The 26,476-nt window shown below is 32.2% G+C and overlaps 1 protein-coding gene across 8 annotated transcripts in view; it reads left to right on the forward strand.

The window, feature by feature from the left end:
• The window catches only part of CEP112 (centrosomal protein 112), a 728,584-nt gene that overhangs the window by 195,408 nt on the left and 506,700 nt on the right, over window positions 1-26,476 (forward strand). For all 8 annotated transcript variants that reach the window (XR_012481126.1, XR_012481125.1, XM_074260574.1 and 5 more), the window contains exons 17-18: window positions 588-667; window positions 13,664-13,799. Coding sequence is in view for 6 of the 8 variants with exons in the window: in XM_074260574.1 (XP_074116675.1) it covers window positions 588-667; window positions 13,664-13,799 (216 nt within the window). In the remaining 2 variants the exon portion in view is untranslated. The remainder of the gene's footprint in view (window positions 1-587; window positions 668-13,663; window positions 13,800-26,476) is intronic.

The following is a 26,476-nucleotide window of genomic DNA, read 5'->3' on the forward strand; positions in this document are numbered from 1 at the left end:
GGTGATCTTCATTGTAGCTCCATGATATTTGAATTATTTGTTTCTGACTGCTTGCAATTTTTCTTCTTGATCTGGAAGCTCTAGAATTTGGCTATATTCTTGTGAATTTTCATTTTGGGATTTCTTTCAGGAGATGATGAGTGGATTCTTTCCTTGATAATTTTTTGAAATATGAAATCTAGGCTTTTTTTTTTTTTTAATAATGCATTTCATTTCAGGTAATCTAATAATTTTAAAATTGTATTTCCTTAATCTACTTTCTAAGTTAATAGTATATCTAACATTTCATATTTTCTTCTATTTTTCATTTTTTTAGATTTTGTATTTTATTGTTTCTTGATGTCTTTTACTTGCCTTGTGTTACTGATTTGTCCTTCCAATCTTTAAGTTTTTTTAAGCTGGAAAAATGTCTTTTGTTGGTTCTGTTACTCCAAAATGTGATTTCAGAAATTTTAAAATTGTTTGAAGGGCAAAATTGGGAAATTTCAATTGGGTTTGCTGCTGTCTGTCATGTTGACATTGTCTCATGTCTTATATCATTGTTTTTATTTTCATAGTTAAAATTTTAACATTGTTTTCAATGATAGGTTCAAGGCCTCCAGATTGAACTTGATAAAGAGAAAGAAGATTCTCAGAAGAAAATTCATAAATTGGAAGAGGCTTTGAGGTATGTTAATAGTGTCCCCAATGCAATTTTTCTTGGAAATTATCTTATGCTTAATTTCTATGTAATAGATTTCTAGCATATTCACTTTAAGTTTCTGTAAGATTCTTGCTATGGTTTCATTTGAATGATGTTTCCATTATAATACCATACTTTCAGGATTTTATTACTATTGTGAAAAAAAATTTTTAAAGAAAAAAGTCAATTTACCTGTGTAGTAATAGAAATATAAAAAGAGAGTTTAATAGATTTCAGATGCTCCCTTATAAATAAGTTGTAATAGATTTATAAAATATTAAGATGTACAACCTCTCTTTTATGGTGTGCAATCATTGGAATAGGAATTCAGAAGTATGTTTGTGCATATTGAAGGTTTATTAATTTTGTGTTTCTAGGTATTACCTACTAGAGCATATAGTGGTTGGTACTCAGTATCACTGATTGAAAGTGGCATCTAGAGGCACTATAACAGTTTTTATGTTAATATTGCCTTGTTGCCTTATAGAGTTTGCTCATTTTTTTTCTGTTGTGCTTTAATCTTAGTAATATTAATTCCTGTAGATAGGAGAGATAATATCCCACGGTTGAAATTTTTCTAAGTTTATCCTTATGCAGTTTATTATTAATTTTTGCCCTCTTCTTAGTCATATTTTCCTTATTTGCCTTGACATCCTTCCTCCCTCCCCAGTCTTCTAAGTCCTTCCACTCTGCTGATTGTGACTTGTTTCTGGAAATTCCCTTCTCTTGAGGCAAGATAAATTGTCTTTTGAAGTACCAAATCCTTGAAAAATAAATCCATTTATTTTGTACTATCTCAGTTTCCCTGAATTATAATACCTCAGTTTCCCTGAATTAGTTTCCCTAAATTATAATATTATAATAAAATTATATAATAAATATATATAATAAATAAAATTATAATATAAATTATAATATCTCAGTTTCCTCGAGTTAGTGTGCTATGTACAAAGCCATTAGGACTGAGAGAATTAGGACCTTGGAGCTCTGGCCACTTTCAATTCCAAAGAGTCATAAAACTCCAGATGGCTTATCTCAAATACCTGGATGGCATTCACTATCTTTTCTGGCCCAGACTTTCTGTCTCCTGCTTGATTACTTTCTCGACCCCCAACTAATCAAAATTAATGGTCCTTCCCGAAAGTATGACTTGCTAAATGTTTCTTTCTTCCTTGCCTTTGTTTTCCTGATAGTTGGAGCCCTGTAAAAATCTTTGGAATTAATTGCTGGATGCTGGATGCTTTGAGACAAGAGTCCCATCTAGCTGACTAGCTCAAACTCTCTACTATTAAAATATTAAAAACCTAATCTCTGTTTTGCCTCAGTTTCTCTGACATTACATTTCATTTCATAGTTTTAAAATATAAAGGCCTTGATATTTTCTTTTTTTAAATTAATTTTATTATTATAACTTTTTTGACAGTATATATGCATGGGTAATTTTTTATAACATTTTCCCTTGCACTCACTTCTATTCCTAATTTTCCCCTCCTTCCCTCCACATCCTCACCTAGATGGCAGGCAGTCCCATACATGTTAAATGTGTTATATAATATATGCGTGCAGAACCAAATTTCTTGTTGCACAGGAAGAATTGGATTCAGAAGGTAAAAATAACCTGGGAAGAAAAACAAAAATGCAAACAGTTTATACTCATTTCCCAGTGTTCCTTCTCTGGGTGTAGCTGATTCTGTCCATCATTGATCAATTGGAACTGAATTAGATCTTCTCTTTGTTGAATATATCCACTTCCAACTTTGATATTTTCTTAATGAAAACTTATTAAAATTATTAAAAATTCATTATTCACATCTTTAAAGAGCACCTTGAGTAAAATAATTTTTGATGTGGTAAAAATGAAATTGCTGCTCTATAAACATAAAGTTTTGTTTTGTTACTATTTTTATTGGATTGTTGAATATATTTACATTAAAATTATGAGTTGGGCTTCTATTTTATTCTATTTGTCTATATTGCTTTCCCCCAAAACCAAGTTTTTCTTTTTTTTAATCTGTAAATCCAGTACAATAACTCTTCTGTTAAATTAGATTAATCTATTTTAAGGCAATCCTATTCACTTTGGCTCTCTTCCACTCACCCTCTAAAACTTCTCCTTCAAGTCCCATCCTGATTGTCACCTCCTTTCCTAATTTTATAACTTTGCTTAAATTATAAGTTTTCTTTCCCTAATTTAATTCTTTCCTTTTACCCTTTCTCAGTTAACTACTCAATTAAGATACTCTTCCTTTTTAGAACAGTTTTTATGTTAATATTGCCTTGTTGCCTTATAGAGTTTGCTCATTTTTTTTCTGTTGTGCTTTAATCTTAGTAATATTAATTCCTGTAGATAGGAGAGATAATATCCCACGGTTGAAATTTTTCTAAGTTTATCCTTATGCAGTTTATTATTAATTTTTGCCCTCTTCTTAGTCATATTTTCCTTATTTGCCTTGACATCCTTCCTCCCTCCCCAGTCTTCTAAGTCCTTCCACTCTGCTGATTGTGACTTGTTTCTGGAAATTCCCTTCTCTTGAGGCAAGATAAATTGTCTTTTGAAGTACCAAATCCTTGAAAAATAAATCCATTTTAATTTATAGAATATTTCTCTTCTTCCATGAAAGCATTCATCCAGTGGCACTTCCTCCTGCTATTAAAACAATATTTCCTCCTTTCTTTCTTCTTGTTGCCTCTTTACCTATCCAACTAGAGATTCTTATCTTCCAGATGTGTCACTTAAATAGGTTTGACAGTCACAATTTCTGAGAAATTTAATAATTTTGTTAATAATTCTAGCATATTAATAAAAGGGTGGTAATTTATTTGTCACTCTCAATCCAAAGATTCTTCATGGTGGGGGTCTGTAAACTGTAAGCAGTTTATATGCCCATGAAGAATACGTGTTCCTCAGAGTAGCAGTTCTAATTGTTTAACAGTTAATGAGAAAATAAATATTATAATGAGAGGGTGAACTAGATTACAGTAAGGGTCTTGGGGCACCTGATTTGACCAAAATTGGGTCAAAGAGACATCAATTTCCATATCAATTGTCTGATAAGAGGATCCATATTTTCTTATACCTGTCTGAATAAACACAATGAGCAGGAATGTACCAATTAGCCCAAATTTAGAATTTCTTTGGCTGTTTTATTAGATCTTGACCTGGATAAATCTCTATCTAGGATTTTCCATACTGGGAGGAAGTAGAAAAAGGAAAAACCCTTTACCCTAATGCAATAATTAGCTGTTCATGTTAGGGAGGAATAATTATTTGTCACACAGAGACACTACAGCAGTTATTTTCCTTTGTACCCTTTATTTCTTTCTTCCTCTTTTATATTCTCATTTTGTAATTTAGTCTTGTTCAAATATTGATAAAGGGAGGATTCTGAGAAGATGGCAGAGTAGGTTGATAAATTTCAAGCTCTCCAGATTTCCCCCACAAATAGAACAAATTTGTGTCTCAGGGTAGATACAGAGTGGTGAAAAATCAACAAGACTTGTAACAGGACTAGAGATTAACTTGTCTGAAGTGCAAACACCTCTGGGGCTAGCTTTGCAGAAACATAAAGTGGGGACCCCTTTGGCTAGCTAGGTGTGGCTGAAGCCTCAGCAGGAACCACAGAGACTTTCACCTCCCAGACTGTTTGTCAGGTCGAGGTTTAAATCCGGAAAGACAAGTGAACTTGAGTTGATTGGAAATGCTAGGTTCAGTTCTACTGCTGAAATGTGGGCCCTTGCTGAGAAGGAATCAGTGCCTGGTGAGTTCAAAGCCAGTGGGGTAGAGATGCTGCTGGCTGTGGACACTTGCAGGAGGGTGGAGCTTTTGGTTTGGGGTTCCTAGTGAGAGTAGAGAGTTAAAGGGAAGCTTGAGATACTGTCCCCCAACTCATGATTAAAGGTGCTTACATCAATACCTCTTATTTAGAAAAAAGAAATGAAATGGCAAAACAAGAAGGAACCCCACCATTGAAACATATTATGGGAAGAGGGAAGACTAGGTTTCATCTTCAGTGGAGGACATTTTAGTAAAAAAAAAAAAAATGCTTCTACCCCAAAGAGTAATAATGTGAAATGGTTCCCTGTCATTAAAATTAAAATTAAAAGAATTTTAAAATCAAATGAGAAACATTGAGGGGAACCCTAAAAATAAAAACTAAAAACTATCCAAGAAAAATAAGAAGCTTATAAAATAAAAGTTAATTAACTAGAAAAGGAGGTACAGAGTCTCAAAAATGAAAATAATTCTTTGGAAATTAGAATTGGTTAAAAGGAAGCCAGTGAAATTATGAGAAACTAAGAAATAACTAAACACATTATAAAGAATGAGAAAATAGAAAAGAATGTGAAACATCTTACAATAAAAATGACAAATCTGGAGAACAGATTAAAAAGTGAAAACATAATAATTGGACTGCCAGAAAGTTGTGACCAAAAAGATAACCTTGACACAGTAATGCAGAAAATAATACAAGAAATTTGTCCTGGAGTGATAGAATATGAAGGGAAAATATACATAGAAAAAAAAATCTACCAATCATCACCTCAAAGAGATACTTTGTGGAAAACACACAAGTATATTGCCAAAACAAAAGAAGGATTGGCAAAATCAAGGGAAAAATAGTTATCAGGTTATACAGAGGAAGACATAGGCATTAGAGGGGGGAGGAGGGAGCATAGTTCTGAAAACCTACTCACATCGGGAATGGGTTCAATCGGCAGCACTATATATATATATATATATACATATATATATATATATATATATATCATGAAGGGTATAGCACTCTTCAAAATATATGAAGAAATAAGGGTGGAGAGATGGGTGAATGGGCAAGCAAAGGGGGAGGGAAGAAGACAAGGAAGGGATCTCTTGGTGGGGGGGAGGTTAAGTAATAGCAGGCAAGTTATGTACCAGACTTTTAATTAAAGAAGCAGCATGGATAGGAAAGACATTTTTATGTGTGTGTGGGGGGGTGGAGAGTGTTGAGAGGTGTCTGGGTATGAGTATGTATGTCTATATCTACATATGTATACATAAATATATCTTAACTATAGTTTGGTTGGGAGAGGTGAGAGAGATGAAAGGGGAGAAAAAGAATAAAATAAATAAGGTATGCAGCACAGAACCAAAGAATAGTTAGTTTACAAGGAAGTAAAGAAAAAATGGGCATTCATGAATATAATTTTTTCTATATATATAATTTCTTGATCTGGTAATTATTTGTTATATATTTTGAATCTTCCTTAATGTTCTGTTGGGCACATGACAATTTTCTCTTTTGTTTTGCTTTATTTTGTTCTGTATTTCTTTTCTGTTTTTCTTTTATTCTTACTCTTTTTTCAAATAAATAAATTTTAAAATAAAATATCAATATAACTATTGGTAAAGTGTTGCGAAATTTAGTCAATAATGTTCCAGTCCTGTTTCTCCATTATTATTTCTATTTGAATTCTGCTTTGTCTCCTTGTGTGTTTTTAAAAGGAAATATATTAATGATCTCTCCATTATAATTTTGCTATTTTTCTTCATTGTTACATTTTTTCGACTTTATATATATGTGTATATATATATATATATATATATATATATATATATATATATATATATATATATATATTGTTGGGGGGTGTTTGAAATTCAAATAATACCTTCAGTTCTAATCTTCTTTCTAGGAATATTTCAGTTGCCTCTTTTTATTGCATATATATCTTTTTTCATTAATGCTTAGACTCAGGTTTGGTTTTCTCAAGTTGTATCTTTTATTTCCTTTGTTCTTTGGAACCCATTATTCCATTCCTTTCTGCAGTTTTTGATGGATACAGAATAGTTTTCACTTTCTTTTCTTTCAATTTGAATATTGTTCTCCTGATAACTTGAAGCATTTATTGTTAGTCACTGGCATTTTTAAATACCAGTTAAATTTTAAAAAGTTTGCAGGGTTTTATTTTGTTTTCTTAAAGGTACTATGTAAATTCTTCAATTGAAACTTTGTTCTGTGTTCAGAAGTTCTGGGCATTTATCTCTTTTAAACTATTTAGAAACATCCTGTTGTGGATCCATGCTCTTCAGAATCCATAATACTCTCTGTCTCATTGGTGTATATTCATTTTCTTTTGCTTCTAATATTTGCTTGTAGATGGAGGGAGTCTTTTAGTTGATCTGGAGACCATATTTCCTTCTGTAATTAATATCTTCTTTGTTGGTTTATTTGCCTAGGGTCCAAGAATTTAATTAAATTGTCTTCCTTTTGACATTCTTTTGACAATTTCAGCCTTTTCCCCCCCTGTCTGTTCTTTAATCACTTACTTTCTGATTACATCTCCATTGATGGTGGTTTCTCATGGGGCTTTGTTTCGTAAACTCTTCTGAGCTCTCTCCTATGGTGGGCAGTTCACATGTGTAAGTCTGTATTCCAAGTTCTTTCTGGGGTATGCAGTTATCCCCAGCTGGCAGCTGGGCTCTTTCCCTTAGTCTAAATGGAATTGTTACATAGCTATACACACCCCTAATTCCCTCTCTTCCTTAGCCTTCTGACTGAGCTCTTTTGTAGCACAAAACACTGCTTTACTAGTGTCCCAGAGTAACTTTTGCCTTTTGTTTTTTTATTTCTGTTGGAAGCCATAAGTTCTGTTACAAGCCCATGTGTCTCCTTATGCAGCACTGCTGCAGTAGTATGACAGCTGATAGTGGAGGGACTATGAGTCTATTAAAATTTAAGGAGTAGCTTTCTTTGTTGTTAGTTCGTTGAATTGTTACCTTAGAAACACAGCTAAAATTCCTTTATTTCTTCCATGTATTCCTATTTTGGTGAGGTCATGAATATTTGTAGAACATGTATAATCTTCCATACATATTATTATTGGTTATGTGACCCAGAAATTACATATATATATATATATATATGTATATATATAGTGTATATTTATATAAATTTATTTCTCATTTCTTAAGTAGGGGGGTTGTGAATGATTTTTAATATAATGTCAAATATATGAATAATGTGATGTGGAAGTATTAAAAGTATCGTAAAATCTTTATTTCACAAAAATGTTGCCAAATGGCTATTGATATCTGAAAAATAAAAAATTATGGACTCACATTTCTGTTTTTGAATCTAAAAGAATTTATAAATACACTTTATTCCAAACTAAATTTTGTGTTGTTAGAAGATAGTCAAATATTAGATCTGAATTGCAATTAATTTGAACATTTCAACCAAATCCTTCCTAATGCTTAAACAAGGAAAAGAGTTTTTTTTGGTTTGTTTTGTTTTGTTCATATCCTTTAAAGTATTCTTTTTTTGAGTGCATATTAGATACCCAGTTCAGAGAGTATAAAAACCAGAGGGGGGTTGTTCAGTTGTTCAGTCTTATCTGACATTTTATGACCTCATGGACTATGGCATACCAGGCCCTTCTCTCCTCAACTTTCTCTAAAATTCTAAACAAAATCATGTTCATTGCTTCCATGATACTTTCTATATATCTCATTCTTTGCCAATCTTTCCCAACATTAGGGTCTTTTCCAGTGAGTCTTGCCTTCTCACTATGTGGTCAAAATATTTAAACTTCAGCTTCAGTTTTTGACCTTCTAATGAATAGTATGAGAAATAATTCTTTTAGATTCCTACTGTATTTCAGTCAGTATTAATTAATTTGATAGAATTTGATATAATGCTACAGAACAGTGAGTTGCTGATTCTAAGTTTACTTGCTTAATTATAGAAAATAAAATAGATGCCCTCCACCCTTGCTTCTCCTTGTTATGGTGACCAAGTTCAGTTTAGTAGAAGTGGCTCAACTACATAGAAAGTCCCACAAAATATTTTGTATTTCTATACCTGTTTCTTAGGAGCAAGTGGCCATCTTATGACCACTTTAGTCACTGACTATGATAATTTGTACCCTCTCCTCTTGCCCAACTAAGGAGAAGCCTGTCCATTTTATATGGAGATATTCCTTGTTTCATTCAACTTGTGAGCCTGCTGACATATTATTTTGCTTATTTTAGCTTATGCATCATATGTCAATCAATGGAATTATTCTGTGTTTGTTATAGTTGTTCTTGAATATCTATATGCCTAGACCTATAAAAATAGGATCTTGGCAATTTTAATAGATTTGTGATGGAAAGTGCTGTCCATATCCAGAGAGAAAAGTATGATGAGTGATTGTGGATCAAAACATAATATTCTCACCTTTGTGGTTATTGTTTGCTTGCTTGCTTTTTTTTCACTTTCTCATGTTTTTTTTCTTTCCCTTTTGACTTGATTTTTTTTTTTTTAGCCACATGACAAATTTGGAAATATGTTTGAAAGAATTGCACACATTTAGCCTATATCAGATTGCTTACTGTCTTAGGGAGGGGGAAGAAGGATAGAGGGAGAAAAATCTAGAACACAAAGTTTTACAAAGGTGAATATTGAAAACTATCCTTGCATGTTTTGGAAAAGAAAATGCTATTTTAAAAAATAGGTCCCCGGAAGGAGGAGGCATTTTACATCATGAGGAAGATCTAAGACCATGGGCTTTTGAATAAAGTGCCATTGTTTCAGAACTCTGCCTCAATCATTTTTATTACAAGTGGGATAAATTCAATTCCCACGATATCCTTTCCTTAAGTGTTGACTGTTTTGATCTCGTTACTGTTCAAGAGACTCTCCAAAATCATAATTCAAAAATATTGATTCTGTGGCACTCAGTTTTTTTTTTGTTTGTTTTTTTTAAATCATTAAGCTTTCATAGCTATGCATTACTACTGGAAAAATCATAGCTTTGCTTTTATGGACCTTTGTCAACAAGGTGATGTCTCTGCTTTTTAGTATGTTATCCAGATTTGCCATAGCTTTCCTTCCATAAAGCAAGTGTTTTAATTTCAATGTAGTCGCCATCTGCAGTGATTTTTTCAGCCTATGAATGTAAAAATCTGACATTGCTTCCATTTCTTTTTCCTCTGTTTGACAGGAAATCATGGGAGCAATTATCAAAAAATATTTTTTGATGTTAAGTTTCAAGCCAGTTTTTATATTCTCCTTCACTCTCATCAAGAGGCTTTTCAGTTCTTCACTTTCTGCTGTCAGAGTATTTATTTTACGATTTATTTTTTTTAATTTAGCTCCTTGATTATGAAATCAATTTTATCTCATTAATTTCATGATTTTAAGAATTACCACTTTGCTGTTTAGTGTATTTGAGGGTTTTTTGATTTGTTGTTCATGTTTTTTAGCTACATATTTAGTTCATTGATTTTTTTTCTTGTATTGCTAAAATTGTTTAGAAATGAAAAAAAATGATCTTTCTAAACTTCTTTAGCTGTGTGATGGGTAAAATCTGAAATGAATGAGGAAACAAAGGTTTGAACTTCTGACTATATTGATTTGTTAAGCAATGCATGTCACTTGCATAATAAATTGGGATCAGGCCTCCTCAGCATGGCCCTAGACTCTGAATTCAGGGGGGGCCAGGTTTTTATGCAGTTAAACAAGACAATGAATAGGATATAAACAAGTATGCAAGAGTAAATAAAGAGGATTTCTAATTGGAGAAAAGATGAGAGACTTTTAAAGTTGGGAGGGGGAGAGCAAACAATTCCAATTCCCTGAAATCAGAAAAAGAATTATACCACTCATTTTCACATGTGTAAGGAAATTGTAACTGATTGACCAGTCCATGACCAGTTTTTCAATAAATCATATGAATTCTTTTGTTCTTATTGTGTTTTTGATCAGCATCACCTAAGTCTTTAATTAAGGATCTCTAAGTAATAGGTAGAAATCATCTAGCTTTTCAGCCATATAGGACTAGGTTCAAACAATGCAATAAAATTTTCTCACAGTTCCCATAATTGAATAAACTTTTCTCACAAGACAGAAATTGGACTCAATCCATTATTAGATAGAAAAAGAACTGAACTAGATTCAGAATTGAGTCCCAAAATGAAGTCAGTGTGTTTTACTCCATTCTCTCAACTGCAACCCATAATTATTTATGTATTGTCTCCTTATTGATATTTTCTTTGATTAAATTTTTTTCTGTAATTTATTCTTTAAAATAGTTTTTAATATTTTCTATTTCTTACACATCATAGTATCCCATCTCTCTCTCCCTCTCTCTCCTTCCACATCCCTGAGAAATACTTCACATTATAAAAAGTAATTTTTTAAAGAGGCAAAATGTCAACACAATTGATACATTACAAAGTGTGAAGGCATGAACAATGTATAGCATCTGTGTATTTCTTTTTAATTTAAAAAAAAAATTCTTCTAGGAGAGCCTTGTGTGATGGGGATCAGATTATATCACTTTTGGGGCTTCATCTGGAGACAGTCTGCCTTTAGTCTCCTCAGGGCTTGATATCTGTTCTTCTCTTTCACCATAAAAGCTGTCAATTGTCAGAGTTCTCTATATTTTTACTCATTAAAAAAAAAAAAAAAAGTTAAAGTATGCTTTTAGGGTGAGGGAAGTTTTCTAAGCTTCCTCTACAAGCAGCAGCTTCCTCTAGAAGTGGCCACCGCTGTGCTGGGTCAGTGCTGACTCACTCCCGCTGCTGGGTAGGCGTGGCCAGGTCCCATAAGATTCTGGCGTTTTGGGATTCACTGTTGCTTTTTTTGTATTTGTGTTGGATGTTTTATAACTTCTCTGCTGATTGATGCAGAGTAGCCAACACTGCTATAGATTCCTCTCCGTAGATTCTTCACCATGTGGAGTCACACCACCCCATGGAGTTCACACTGCCCTAGGACTCTGTGGTCTCTGTGCTCATTTGTGCTATGCCTGCTCATGCTTGGCTGCCTCCCTCCCATTTCCAGTTGAAAATTCCAGACCCTTTCTTGAGATTCTCGAAATTATCTTCTGCTGGTAATTAGTTGCACTCCCAATATTTGTGGCTTCTGCCAGTCCAGAGCTAATTCAGAGGCTGAATTTGCTAATTAGGATGAGGGGTGTAGGAGAAGGTCAGAAAGAAATATGTGTTGGCTCCACCATTTTGGTTCCACCCCCAGAAGAACTTGTGTATTTCTTTCCTTTCCAAAATGGTAGGTTGCAGGTATCTTATTTCTTCATGCATGTCCTGATTGAATTTTAAATTTGTCACATTCACTTTTGACTTTTCTTTAAAAAATTATTTTTTGTTACATTTTAAGTTTTGAACCATCTTCCTTCCACCCTCTGCACCTCATTCTGGAGTAAGCTACACCCAGAGAAGAAACACTAGGAAATGAGTGTAAACTGTTTGCATTTTTGTTTTTCTTCCCAGGTTATTTTTACCTTTTGAATTCAATTGTTCCTGTGCAACAAGAAATTCGGTTCTGCACACATATAATATATCTAGGATACACTATAACACATCTAACATGTATAAGACTGCTTGCCATCTAGGGGAAAAGGTAGAGGGAAGGAAGGGAAAAATTGGAACAGAAGTGAGTGCAAGGGGTAATGTTGTAAAAAATTGCCCATGCATATGAACTGTCAAAAAAAGTTATAATTATAAAATAAAAAATATTTTTTAAAATATGGATCCATTATTTTCCTTTGTTTAAGGAATCTAGGTAGATGTGTGCCAAAAATTTGAAAGGAAAATAACTTTTTTTTCCCATTCAACTCATTTTAATATTTCCTACTTCTTTTTCTCCTTGTGCGTGTGTGCCTATTTACCACCCACCTTCTTCTCTGTCAGATATATTAGAGGAATGAAACACATATATTCATAGTATGAGATTAACTACACTTTTTTTTAAAATCTTAAATTCATATTAAAATAATAGTATAGTAAATTTCAAAAACAAACTTCTTAAGCATTAAACACTGAGGATACATTCTCAGCCTTCTGGAGAAGTGCCAATAAAAGTATTGGAAAAGGTGGGAGAATATGGATTCCCCAGTTCTTTTCTTGGCAGTAAGAATGACTTAGGCCTCTATGTATCTATTTTGTGTGTCTCCTCTGTATTTCAATTACAGCCTTTACCTTACCTATTTGGCATTGGGCTCCTTATCCATTCCTTTCAGTTTTGGTAGCAACAGTTACAGCAGATCTACTCTTGGGCCCTTAGCTGGATAGATCCCTCTATCTTTCCTTGTGCTCACCAGTCCCCCAAAAAAGATGTTTGAGGCACTGTTCAGGTACATGTATTTTTGCCCTGGCATCAGCCCCTGGCTGCCAACTTATGCCCCAGTGTACTTATTTCTGGGATTCATCCATATTTTTTTTGTTCTCAGGGTTCCAATTTCTCCAGAACTTGAGGAATTAAGTACTGTGGATAAATATGTCTGACAGCTGATGTTCTTTAACATCTCTTTTATACTCTTTTATACCATTTTGGAAATGGTCTTATTCACCTTCTGATCCTCTTTTTGTAGATTTCTTCTGCCATAGACAACTAAGTAGGTCAGTGGATAGAATGTTGGAACTGGAGTCAGAAATGACTGAATTCAAAACTAATCTCAGATATTAACTAGCTGGGTGACCCCTGGGCAAATAACATAATTGCTTCTGGCTGCCTCATGTTGTTCAGCTATAAAATGGGGATAATGATAGCTCATACCAACTTGAAAAGTTGAGGATCAAAATGAGATAATTTTTGTAAAGAGCTAGAAAAAGTACATAATAGGCAGTTAAGAAATGCCTGTTACCTTCCTTCTTTCTGCCTACTTGCAAACTAATTTGTTTGAAAGAATAAATAAGTAAAATGGTTTGATGAATATGTGCTTTTCTTTTAGGCTAAAACACTAAAGGATAAGGAATACTGAGAAGTAGGATGCCAATCATCTTTTTACCCCCTCACAATTCAAATGTTAGAATAATCTCTGTCTCTCTAGTGATAACTATTACATTCTTTAATCATTTTAAGGGAAATTTAGTTATGAACTGGGACAGAAAATTCAAATGGATATGAATTTAAAGAGAGCTAAAGTTTTTTAAAATACAAAGTATAGTTGATCTTTTATTTGGTATGTGAACTTTGAAGATTTTCTGTAATTTTCTAGGGAAAAGGAGGAACAGTTGACTCGGGTGACAGAAATACAGAAGCTACAAGCCCAGCAGGCAGATGCTGCCCTTGAGGAATTTAAACGTCAGGTCGAGCTAAACTCTGAGAAAGTCTATGCTGAAATGAAACAACAGGTAAGGTCACTGTGCTAGCCTTTCTGAAACTTACTCTCTGAAACTGATACATTCTGATCTTAAAATACCTAGAACAGATTTCACTTTTTTTTTTTCAGAGAGAAGTAAATTTAATTAAACCCCAGAATTTAGAAAGTACAATTAATGTAGAGGTTTGACTATGCATTCTATTGCTCAAAGCACTTCTATATCTCCCTATTACTTCTATACTATAATACAAGTCTTCTCTTTTTTGGAATTGAAAATCCTTTACAACATGGATTCTACCTATATTCAAGACTTAATTTCATCTTACTTCCCCTTGTACACTCCATATTAGTAAAACCAAAATATATTACTTACTATTTGCTCTACCTGCTATTTTGTCTTTCCTTTCAAATAAAACTCTTGGAATACCTACCTTCATCCAAGCCTCAGCTCAAGTGTGGCTTCCTAGATTATATTACAACCTTTGATCAGATCCCAGTTAAGGCTGCTCCCTGCCTACTCAAATTCCATTTCATTTTTTTTTTTCATTATAGCTTTTTATTTACAAGATATATGCATTGGTGATTTTTTAGCATTGACAATTGCAAAACCTTTTGTTCCAACTTTTCCCCTCCTTCCCCCCACCCCTTCCCCCAGATGGCAGGTTGACCAATACATGTTAAATATGTTAAAGTATAAGTTAAATACAATATATGTATACATGTCCAACAATTATTTTGCTGTACAAAAAGAATTAGACTTTGAAATAGTGTATAATTAGCCTGTGAAAGAAATAAAAAATGCAGGCAGATAAAAATAGAAGGATTGGGAATTCTATGTAGTGGTTCATAGTCATCTCCCAGAGTTCTTTTGCTGGGTGTAGCTGATTCAGTTCATTACTGCTCTATTGGAACTGATTTGGTTCCTCTCATTGTTGAAGAGGGCTATGTAGTCCATCAGAATTGATCATCATATAGTATTGTTGTTGAAGTATAAAATGATTGGCCATGCTCATTTCAATCACCATCATGTAAGTCTCTCCAGGCCTTTCTGAAATAATCCTGCTGCAGATTTCACTTTTTTATATTGCTATAATAAGTCCTTTAGATTCTTTGAAGGAAAATAAGCAAAGAATATTACCTGATTCTTCCTTACAAAAAAGAAATTTGAATAATTGTAGTAATAGTTATGTCTATACATGGATAGATGGAGAGAACTTTTAATTTTTTTCTCAGTAATGTAAATTATTTGTAAAATCTCATTTATAAGAAGTTTTCTTTATCAAAGCTATTTCTATATTCATGTCATAGATCATAAAATTGTATCTGTAAGAATTTCCTCACATTTTACAGTCATTATAATAAATAATATTTCCAATCCATGTCCAGATAATAGCCAATCCTGCACAATGAAAAAAAAAATCCTGTTTTATGGTGTTTGCTATCCTCATTTACTAATTCACTTTGTAAGTTAAAATGAAGGCATTGTGAAGAGCAGAACAGAAATTATTCTCAACTTTTTGTCATTTTAAAAATTCTCCATCCTCATATAAAACGATTTATAACTTCTAGCAAAAAGACATGTACTTACCAAACTCTCCCCCACCCCTTTTTTAATTATTAAAGCTTTTTATTTACAAAACATATGCATGGGTAATTTTTCCAACATTTACCCTAGCATAATCTTTTGTTCCAAAATTTCCCCTTGTTCCTCCCACCCCCTCCATTAATGGGCAGGTAGTCCAATACATGTTAAATATGTTGAAAAACATGTTACATCCTATATATATATACACATACATACATACATACTTATAAATTATTGCACAAGAAAAATCAGATCAAGAAGGAAGAAAAAGAAAAACTGAGAAAGAAAACAAAATGTAAGCAAATAACACCAGAGATAGTGAGAATGCTCTTTTGTGTTCCACACCCTGTTCCCATAATCTTTTCCTGTCATTTTAGCCAATCTGACAGGTGTATAGTGGTATCTCAGAATTGTCTTAATTTGCATTTCTCTGATCAGTAATGATTTGAAGCACTGTTTCATGTGGCTACAAATGTTTTCAATTTCTTCATCTGAAAATTGTCTGTTCATATCCTGTTGACCATTTATCAATTGGAGAATGGCTCGAACTATTATAAATTTGAGTCCATTCTCTATATATTTTTAAAATGAGGCCTTTATCAGATCCTTTGGATGTAAAAATGTTTTTCCAGTTTACTGCTTCTCTTCTAATCTTGTCTGCATTAGTTTTGTTTGTATAAAAATTTTTTAACTTAATATAATCAAAATTATCTATTTAATGATCTACAGTTCTTCTTTGGTCACAAATTCCTTCCTCCTCCACAAATCTGAAAGGTAAATTATCCTATGTTTTTCTAATTTGTTTATATCATTCTTTATGTCTAGATCTTGAACCCATTTCGACCTTATCTTGGCATATGGTGTTAGCTGTGGGTCTATGCCTATTTTCTGCCATACTAGTTTCCAATTTTCCCAGCAGTTTTTTTCAAATAGTGAATTCTTATCCCAAAAGCTGGGGCTTTTTGGTTTGTCAAATATGAGTTTGTTATAATCACTGGCTATTTTGTTCTGTGAACCTAACCTGTTCCACTGATCAACTTCTCTATTTCTTAGCCAGTACCAAATGGTTTTGATGACCACTGCTTTGTAATATAGTTTTAGATCTGGTACAGCTAGGCCACCTTCATTTGCTTTTCTCTTCATTGATTCCTTTGAAATTCTTGACATTTTGTTTTTTCAGATGAATTTTGTTATTTTTTTCTAGTTCAGAAAAAGTTTCTTGGGAGTGTGATTGGTATAGCACTAAATAAATACATTAGGGAATATTGCCATCTTTATTATACTCGCTTGACCTATTCATAAGTACTTGATATTTTTCCAATTGCTTAGATCTGACTTTATTTGTTTGGAAAGTGTTTTGTGGTTTTGCTTACATAGTTCCTGACTTTCCCTTACAGATAAATTCCCAAATATTTTATATTATCAACAGTTACTTTAAATGGAATTTCTCTTTGTATCTCTTGCTGTTGGATTTTGTTAGTGATATAAAGAATGCTGATGATTTATGGGGATTTATTTTGTATCCTGCAACATTGCTAAAGTTGTGGATTATTTCTAATAGCCTTTTAGTTGACTCTCTGGGGTTCTCTAAGTATACCATCATATCATCTGCAAAGAGTGATAATTGGGTTTCTTCATTACCTACTCTAATTCCTTTAATCTTTTTCTTCACTTATTGCCCAAGCTAGCATTTCTAATACAGTATTGAATAGTAATGGTGATAGTGGGCAACCTTGTTCCATCCCTGATCTTATTGGGAATGGTTCCAGTTTATCCCCATTACACATGATGCTTGTTGATGGTTTTAAAGAGATTCTACTGACTATTTTAAGGAAAAGTCCATTTATTTCTATACTCTCTAGTGTTTTTAATAGGAATAGGTGTTGGATTTTATCAAATGTTTTTTCTACATCTATTGAGATAATCAAAAAATCATAATCATATGATTTTTGATAATTTGATTATTGATATAGTATATTATGCTAATAATTTTCTTAATATTGAACCAGCCATGCATTCCTGGTATAAATCCTACTTGGTCATGATATATTATCTTGGGGAATGATTTTCTGTAATCTCTTGGCTAATATTTTATTTAAGATTTTTGCATCAATAGTCACTAAGGATATTTGTCTATAATTTTCTTTCTGTTTTCAACCTACCTGGTTTAGATATCAGTACCATGTCTGTATCATAAAACGAATTTGGTAGGAGTGCTTAATTCCCTATTTTTTCCATAGTTTATATAATATTGGAGTTAACTGATCTTTAAATGTTTGGTAGAATTCACATGTAAATCCACCTGGTCCTGAGAATTTTTTCTTAGTTTGCTGATTCTAAAATTAAACTATTCAAATTTATTTCCTCTTCTGTTAATCTAGGCAATCTATATTTTTGTAGGTATTCCTCCATTTCACTTAGGTTGTCAAATTTATTGGCATAAAGTTGGGCAAAGTGACTCCTGATAATTGTTCTAGTTTCCTCTTCATTGCTGAATGTTCTCACTGTTCATTTTTGAGACTAACAATTTGACTTTCCTCTTTCCTTTTTCCAATCAAATTAACTAAAGGTTAATCTATTTTGTTGGTTTTTTCATAAAACCAACTCTTAGTTTTATTTATTAATTGAAGTTTTTTTAGTTTCAATTTTATTGATCTCTCCTTTTATTTTTAGAATTTCAAGTTTGGTATTTGATTGGAGGTTTTTAATTTGTTCTTTTACTAGCTTTTTTTAGTTGTAAGCCCAATTTATTGATCTTCTCTTTCTCTATTTTATATGTAAATAAGCATCTAGATAAATAAAATTTCCCCTTATTACTTCTTTGGCTGCATTCCACAAATTTTGGTATGTTGTCTCATTATTTTCATTTTCTTGGATGAAATTATTAATTGTGTCTATGATTTGCTGTTTCACCCATTCATTCTTTAGGATGAGATTATTTAGTTTCCAATTTCTTTTTGAAATTCTTTTCCAGCCTTTTACCTTTACTCTATTTGTACCACTCTGCTTTAAATTGTTTCTTGTAAACAACATATTGTAGTATTCTGACTTTGAATCCAGTGCGCTCCCACTTACGTTTTTTGGGAGAGTTCACCCCATTCACATTTACAGTTAAAACTACTAATTCTGTATTTCCTGCCATCTATATTAATCCCAAATTATACCTTTCTCTTTCCTTTTTCTTTTTCCATCCTCCCCAGTATTTTACTTATGAGCAGTACTTGCTTCAAGCAGTCCTCCCCCTTTAGAGGCCCTCTCCCTTTCTTTTATCTTTCCCCTACTATTTCTCTTTTCCTTTCTATTTAGCTTACCCCTTCTCTTTTCCCCTTTCACTTCCCACTTTTCTATAAGATGAGAGATGTTTCTCGGTGAAGCCAAATATATCTAATATTCTTTCTTTGGGCCAAATCCAATGAGAATAAGATTCACACAATATTTGTCACCTTCCCTTCTTTCCCTCAGTTATAATATGTTTTCTTTGCCTCTTCCTGAGATGTAATTTCTCTCACTTTACTTTCCACTTTCCCTTTTTTTAATCTGTTAGAATCCTCTTTTCATCTCTAGTTTCTTTTTTATATTAAAGTAGTACAATCAGATAGCAGAAATGGATTGCAACTGGGGAGAATACAGGTTTTTTAAACCAACAGGGCAGTGTCCAGTGCAAAGAGCTCCAATGTAATTGCCAGATCATGAGGAGAGATTTAGAAAGTGGTAAATAGAAAGGAATTCGATAGATTAACTATCTGGGAGAGAAGGTTTGAAATCCATTCTTCTCTTTCACCATAGAAGCTATCGTCAGAGTCCTCTTTACTTTTTTACTCATTTTTTTTTTTAAATTAAGGTCTGCTTTTAGGACAGGAAAAGTTTACCAAGCTTCCTTTACAAAAAGCAACTTCCTTTAGAAGTGGGCACACCTGTGCTGGGTCAGTTCTGACTCGCTCCCAGTTGCTGGGTGGGCGTGGCCAACTCCTGTGAGATTCTGGCATTTTGGGGTTCACTATTGATCTTTTGTATTTAAGTTGGATGTTTTATAACTTTTCTGCTGATCTATTGGCTTGCAACCAGGGCAGAGTGGCCAACACTGCTGTAGATTCCTGTAGGCTTCTCCTTGTAGATTCTCTGCCACATGAATACTACACCACCCCAGGACTCTGAGCTGTCTGCATTGGCATTTGTACTCAGCTGTTTGTGCTTTGCTGCCTCTCTCACGTTTCCAATTGAAACAGACCTTTTCTAGTGATCTTTGAAATTATCTTCTGCTGATAATTTGTTGCACTCCCAATATTTATGGATTCTGCCAGCCCAGAACTAATTCAGAGGCTGGATTTTGTAATTAGCGTGAGGGTTGTAAAGAAGGTCAGAGAGAAACATGTGTCATCTATGAAATCTTGGATTCACTCCCCAAACTCTTTTTAAAAACTTGGAGCTGGGCCCCACCTCTCATTTCCCTGGGTCAATCTACATTCTGAGGCCAGTGGACGCTCTTGTGGCATTTTGGACATCAGGTTTTAGGTCTTTCAGCCTATCTTCTCATTCTATCTGCATATCAACATTGGGCTCTTAGATGTTTAACTTTTCCACATTGAAACATTGAAGAGTTTCTCTAGAAGTCCCTTGCCAGGAGGGACCCTATCTTTCCAAGTTCATCATAGTCTGAGTATAATAAGCATTTGTGCCCACTGTAGCACAGTGTCTTATGATCTCTTCTAAAGGAGCATCTTTGTGTAGTCCCCATATAATCCTCTTGCAAACCTTATTGGCATTTTCCATAGCCAGATGGCTGGTCATTATTTCTGTAGCTACATTTTCTCCAATGGTTCTTGTGACAGCTGTTTGCAAACGTTGCACAAAATCTGCAAAAGGTTCATTGGGACCTTGCTCTATTTTTGTGAAGACTTCATCTCCAACTTTCTGTCCTGGGAGGGAACCCTAAGCTTTTATTGCAGCCTTAGAAATTTACTCATACACTGTTATGGGATAATCAATCTGTTCAGAATTCTCTCCATACTGACCTTCACCTGCTAGTTGGTTAAAAGTCACTTGTATGTTAACTTCTGTTTGCCTGTTGCATCTGACTTGAATCCTAAATAATTCATGATACTTTGAAAGCCACAAGTTTTTTTGCTATCTGATAGCAATCAGATAAATCCTTAATTTTACCCAAATCAAAAGGAGTGTATCTTCTCCTTTTTTGACCTGAAGATTCAAGCTCTTCAATCACAAGGTATGCATCTATAAAATCAGATATATCCTCTCCTTCATTTTTTGCCTTAACCAATGCTTTTTCAAATCTTGTCATAGGCTGCTTCATAGGTGATTCTGTTTGTGTTACTGCTTCTTCCCCTCCTTCTCCTTCCTCCACCCATAAAGGGTTAATTGAGGGAGGAGGAGATGGGAAATGCTCCTGTTGTGAAGTGCCATACTCAGAATTATACTTAATAATTTATTATTATTTATTTTACACATTATTATATCTAAAATATATTTTAACATGTTTAACATGTATGAGACTGCCTGGCATCTAGGGGAGGGGGTGGAGGAAGGGAAATGGAAAGTTGGAACAGAAATGAGTGCAAGGGACAATGTTGAAAAATTACTCATGCACATATTCTGTCAATAAAAAGGTATAATTTTTAAAAAAGGCCAACCACAACAACAAAAAACAACAACTTTCTTCCCTTGCTCCACTCTTTTTTTCCCCTGATCTTTTTTTCTTATACAATTTATCACATTAATCTCATTGATGCTCTTTCCTTTCTATGTATTTTGAAATTTTAAAATTCTTTGATTCAGATTTTATGTGCTCAATAACTCTTTAATTCAAGTGCTTTGTAGAAAAGTTAGAAATTTTTTCAACCTTTTTATTTATTTGGTCTTTTGGCTTAGATGGCACACTAAATATAGGATATTAGGCCTAGAATGAGAAAGACCTGAATTCAAATTGTATCAGGTACTATCTGTGTAACCTCAGGCAAGTCATTTAACCTCTGTCTTAGCTTTCTCAGTTGTAATATGGGCATGATTACATTACCTATTTCCACAGTTAAGAGAATTAAATGAGACAATATTTGTAAAAGACTTAACACAGTAATTAATATTGCAGGGGTTTAATAAATGTTCCCTTCCTTCTTTGAATATATTTTGTTTCTATATTGACCTCAGAGATCCCAGATATAGTATGTTGTTTGATTTATTTCTGCATTTTTGTGAGGTATTTTATTATTAAAAATTCTATTCATTAATAACAAAGTCGACTACATGCATAATAAAATCCTGAACTTTTTATGTTTGATTATTTAAAAGGGCATATTAAATTTTCCATGGTTCAAAATTGCCCACTTATTTTCCCTTGTGAATTTTTTTCTTCTATGAATTTATTCTTTATTCTTATTTTTCTGTTTTTGATTTGTATTTCAATCACTATTCACTAATGCAAATTCTTCCCCATCATGCAAATTGAAATCTTCCCTTTCACAAATAAAAGTAAATAACAACAGATTGCACATTACAGAAAATACACATGTCAACAAGAAAATTGGATTTACACACATATATTGTATCTAAGTTATACTGTAACACATGTAAAATGTATGAGATTGCCTGTCATCTAGGGGAGGGAGTAGAGGGAGAGAGGGGAAAATTTGGAAAAATGAATACAAGGGATACTGTTATTAAAAAAAAAAATTACTCAGGCATATATACTGTCAAAATTTTTTATAATTATAAAATTTAAAAAAAATTAATAAAAATAAATAGAAAATGCACATGTGTTTTTTTATTCCTAACCTTCATTTCTTCACCAGAAAGTAAAGGGCTACTTTCATCATTAATCCCCTAAAGTCATGATTAATTAGTGAATTGATCAGAGTTTTGTAGTTTTTTAAAGGTTCTTCTCTTTTACTGTATTGTAAATTGTTTTTCTGGTTATTTTAATAATACTTTTCATCTTCCTAAAGTCTCCTGAGGTTTCTCTGAATTTGTAATATTTTAAAGATTTTTTTGAGCATAAATGAATATGATCTTTTCTTGGACACTTTTTCTGCATCATCTTGAGATGATAATGTGGTTTTAAATGTTTTTCAATATTATTAATTATTTTGATTATTGAGCCATCTTTGTATCACTGTCATAAATTTGCTTTAGTCATAATAAATAGTGGTTTGTTTGTTTCTTTTTTTGTTAATTGCTGTAGTCTTTTTTTTTTTAAACCGGAGTTTTATTTAGCATTTTTGAATTTATTATTAATTATTAATAATGCTGGTCTATTTTTGTTTGCTGAATGGTTCCATGTTTCAGAACTACTTATTTTACAATAGTATTTTATTTTTCCAAATATATGTAAAGATAGTTTCAACACTTAATTCTTTTTTTTTTTTTTTGAGGGGGGTTCCAACTTTCTTTTTATTTTTTTTTAATAATAGCCTTTTATTTTTCAAAATACTTGCAAAGATAGTTTTCAGTATTCACTCCTGCAAAACCTTGTATTCCAAATTTTTCTCCCTCTCCCCTCCCCTAGGCAGCAAACAATCCAATATATAGTTAGACATGTGCAATTCTAAAGATATTTCCACATTTATCATGCTGCATAAGAAAAATCAGATCAAAAAGGGAAAAAAAGAGAAAGAAAAAAAAGCCAAGCAAACAAACAACAGCCAAGAAGATGAAAATACTATGTTGTCAACATACATTTCTGTAAGATTTTGCGTTCCAAATTTTTCTCTCTCCCTCCCTCCTGCCCCCTTTCCAGGGCAGCAAACTATCCAAGATAGATTAAACATATAACGTCCTTCTAAACATTTTTTCCATATTTGTCATGTTGTGCAAGAAAAATAACATCAAAAAAGCGGAGGTGAGAGACATGAGAAAGAAAAAGCAAACAAACAAAAAATGTGAAAATGTTATTTTTTGATCCACATTCAGTCTCCATAGTTCTTTCTCTGGATGCAGATAGCATTTTCCATTCCAAATCTAATGGCATTGTCTTGTATTGCCCTATTGCTAAAAAGACTGAAGCCTACCAAAGATGATCATGATATAATCTTGCTGTCACTGTGTACAATGTTCTCCTGGTTCTGCTTACTTCACAGCATCAATTTATGTAAATTCTTTCAAGCTTTTCTCAAATAAGCCTGCACATCAATTCTTATAGAACAATAATATTCCATTACATTCATATAACTTATTCAGCCATTCCCCAATTGATGAGCATCCCTTCAATTTCCTATTTCTTTCTACTACAAAAGAGATGCTACAACATTTTTGCACACATGAGTCCTTTTTCCCTCTTTTATGATATCTTTGGGATAGAGACCAAGTAGTGAGACTGCTGAATCAAAAGGTAGAAGCAGTTTTATGACCCCCTGGGAATGTAGAACTATATAATTTCTTATGTTAGAATAATATCCTATTATATTTGTTTCCCACATTTCGCTCAACCATTCCCCAATTTATAGTTAGCCACTTTATCTCTACTTTTTATCTTTATATATATTTGCTATAACAAAATATACTGCCACAAATATTTTTATAATTTTTTTTCTTCTGTTTTTGATCTGTTTTGAGCTATATTGCCCTCTTGTGATATTATTCATGAGTCAAAGACACTCCAATTTAGGGACTTTTTAAATGTGTTTTCAAATTAATTTCAAGAAAGATTGGATCAATTGATAGCTCCACCTATTATTATATTGTGTATATTATCTATAGTATAACACATAAGTATATCTGTTCACAAACTTATTTCAATGTTTGTCATCATTGACAAGTCTGTAGGTATGTAGTAGAATTTCATTTTTAATAATTACTATTAAATAGCTCATATTTCTTCCTCTGAAAACTGCATATAAATATTCTTTGACCATCTATCTTTTGTAAGCTCTTGTTCTTTTATTTTTCTATCAGTTCCTTATATATTTTATATATAAGATCTTTATCAGAGATATTTGATGCAATACATTATTAACTGATTTAGTTCTTTTTTTTTATAACTGAATTGGTTTGGCTTGTGCAAAAGCTTTTTAGAACTTTTTTTCTATATTTTCTTCTCTCTTTTTTAGTTAAGCTTCTCTCTCCTCACCTCCTCCCCCCACTCCATCTTTTGTTTGAAATGTTATGTTCTTTTTCATCTATTCTATATTTAAGAAGATATTGTATTTAGGCTTTGAATCCATTTTACCTTATTGTGTTTTATGGCATAATATGTTGTTGTAAATTTCATTACTGCCAAATCACTTTTTAGTTTTTTCCAGCATTTTTGTTGGTGTTGGTGGTGGTGGTTAGAATGTCCTTATCCCAGTATTTATTGTCTTTGGATTTATCAAGTACCATGTTCTTTGATTTCTGAAATTTTCTTATCTAATCTAAAAGATAAGAGTGAATTACTTAAACTACAAAAAAATAATAATCATTGATAATATTTTGTAATTATTACTTTGTAGCTTGCTACTTATGTTACCACTGCAATTATTTTTTGTTAATTCTCCAAATTCTTATCTGCAAATATTGATAACTTTTCTCTATATATTCTTAATCATTCAATTTCTTGATCTTTAGTTTATTATTTTTGTAGGATTTCTAGAGCTATGTCAAATAATATCGATAACAATATTTTAATCCTTAATATAATTGGAAAGTGCTTTAATTTTTCTATTCTTTTTAGTTTTTAAAAAAATCATGAGTACAATAGCTTGTCTAAAACCTTTTCTACAATAATTAATATGATCCCACAATTTTAATTATTATTATTAATGTGGTTTATTATGTTAATAATTTTCTTAATGTTAAACCAACCCTGTATTCCTTGTATAATCATTTGTATCACAATGAACTCTCTTTCAAATACTTTACTATTGCCTCTTTGCTCATTTTTATTCAATGTGTATATTAGAATTCATTAGATATATTGATCTATAGTTGGGTTTTTCTGGTTTATCTATGCCTAGATTGTATATCTCGTATGCTTGTCACATACAAAAATGTTAGTAAAAAATTAATTTTCTCAGTTTTTGCAAACAAATTATGTAACATTGAAGTTAATTATTCTTTAAATGCTTGGTAGAACTCACAAATTCTTCTTGTTTTATTTTCCCCCTTAAGAATTTTACTTATTTCTTACCCTTCTTCAACCTCTTTCCCTCCCAAAAATAGTTTGTTTAAATTTTATACTTATCATCTATTAATATTTCCATTACATATATGTAAATATTAATTGTATTTTTCTGTTTTCTCTGCCAGCCCTTTACTAAGATAACAATGCTTATTAAGATTTTCCAGTCTCTCTGTTTATGTTTTTTATATTTTAACAAAGCTTTAAATTCTTTATATATTCCTAATTTAAAAAAAATGTATGATTTAAACCATTCTGAAGATTCTTGAACTTTTTTTTTTCTCTTTTTTTTATGATATGTAACTGAGGCAGGTAGCTTTGCTATTATAGTATGATTCCATTGTTTCAGGATTTCTCCTCTTTATCTTTTGCCCTCTAGTATTTTTCTCTTTTTGATTATTGATATTTTCTTTATCTCTTCTGGTTTTTATTTACCCCTCCTCTTTCATTTTCTTTCCTTGTTTCATCTAAAAAGTTATTTTTCTTTATTTGATCCATTTCTTACTGTTTTGAGGTGATAAAAGAGTTCTCAGGTATAGATATGACTTTCAATCTACCATCTCCTTGACAGTTCCTCAGTGTAATATTAATTTCCAAATATATTTTATAAGAATAATATAATAAAATATTATGACTTTAAATATTGATAAAATGGTCACTGATTGCCATTATTTTGATTAGTATTATTGTTATCATGATAAATCTTACCAATTGTTTGGTATTATATCAGAATTCAAAAAATGATATTTTATATATATATATATATATATATATATATATATATATATATATATATGAGAGAAAAATAAGTTTCTCCAAATCATCTTATTCTTACTTTACATAATACCAAATTCATAGTCCTACAACCTTAAAATTACTTTTTAGTGATAGCTTCAGCAATGAAAATGACCTTAATTTAACCATCCACACTAAAAAACATTTATCAAACTATGTCAGTATTTTTCTAGTAAACTTTAATGCACTGGTATGTAGATGTGCTTAAGCTTTTGGTTAAATG

This window comes from Sminthopsis crassicaudata, chromosome 4, assembly GCF_048593235.1.
Source record: "Sminthopsis crassicaudata isolate SCR6 chromosome 4, ASM4859323v1, whole genome shotgun sequence".
Lineage (NCBI taxonomy): Eukaryota > Metazoa > Chordata > Mammalia > Dasyuromorphia > Dasyuridae > Sminthopsis > Sminthopsis crassicaudata.